Source organism: Pyrgilauda ruficollis, unplaced genomic scaffold, assembly GCF_017590135.1.
Source record: "Pyrgilauda ruficollis isolate IOZ18807 unplaced genomic scaffold, ASM1759013v1 scaffold18882, whole genome shotgun sequence".
Classification (NCBI taxonomy): Eukaryota; Metazoa; Chordata; class Aves; order Passeriformes; family Passeridae; genus Pyrgilauda; species Pyrgilauda ruficollis.
The window spans coordinates 1-287 of record NW_024517965.1 but is presented as its reverse complement, the minus strand read 5'-3'; the positions used below and the strand labels follow the sequence as shown (position 1 = coordinate 287).

General features: G+C 74.9%; 1 protein-coding gene across 1 annotated transcript; it reads right to left on the bottom strand.

Annotated features, from left to right (window-relative positions):
* Positions 1 to 4: 4 nt before the first annotated feature.
* LOC121352415 (beta-1,4-galactosyltransferase 3-like) lies at positions 5 to 283 on the bottom strand (the record flags this gene model as incomplete). Its single annotated transcript, XM_041465341.1, has 1 exon — positions 5 to 283. A coding segment is annotated over one exon (279 nt), but the record flags the coding sequence as incomplete, so codon positions are not given.
* Positions 284 to 287: the final 4 nt, after the last annotated feature.

Sequence of the window (287 nt, the reverse complement as noted above, 5' to 3'; positions counted from 1 at the left end):
CCAGCCCCGCGGGCACCTGGTGCACCACGTAGATGCCGTAGTGCAGCTGCTGGCGCTGCAGGAAGGGGTGCAGGTAGTAGAGCAGGTGGCCCAGGTGGCCCTCGCGGTGGCGGTGGGGGACAATGACGGCGGTCCTGGAGCGCGCCTCGCACAGGGGGGGCCGGTAGCGACCCCCCCGCCGCACCCCCGGGTTCTTGGCCCGGATCTGCTCCAGCGACGGCGCCCGGGAGAAGGACACGGCCAGGGGGCCCACTGCGGGGGAGGGGCGCTCAGAGGGGCTGGGGGGC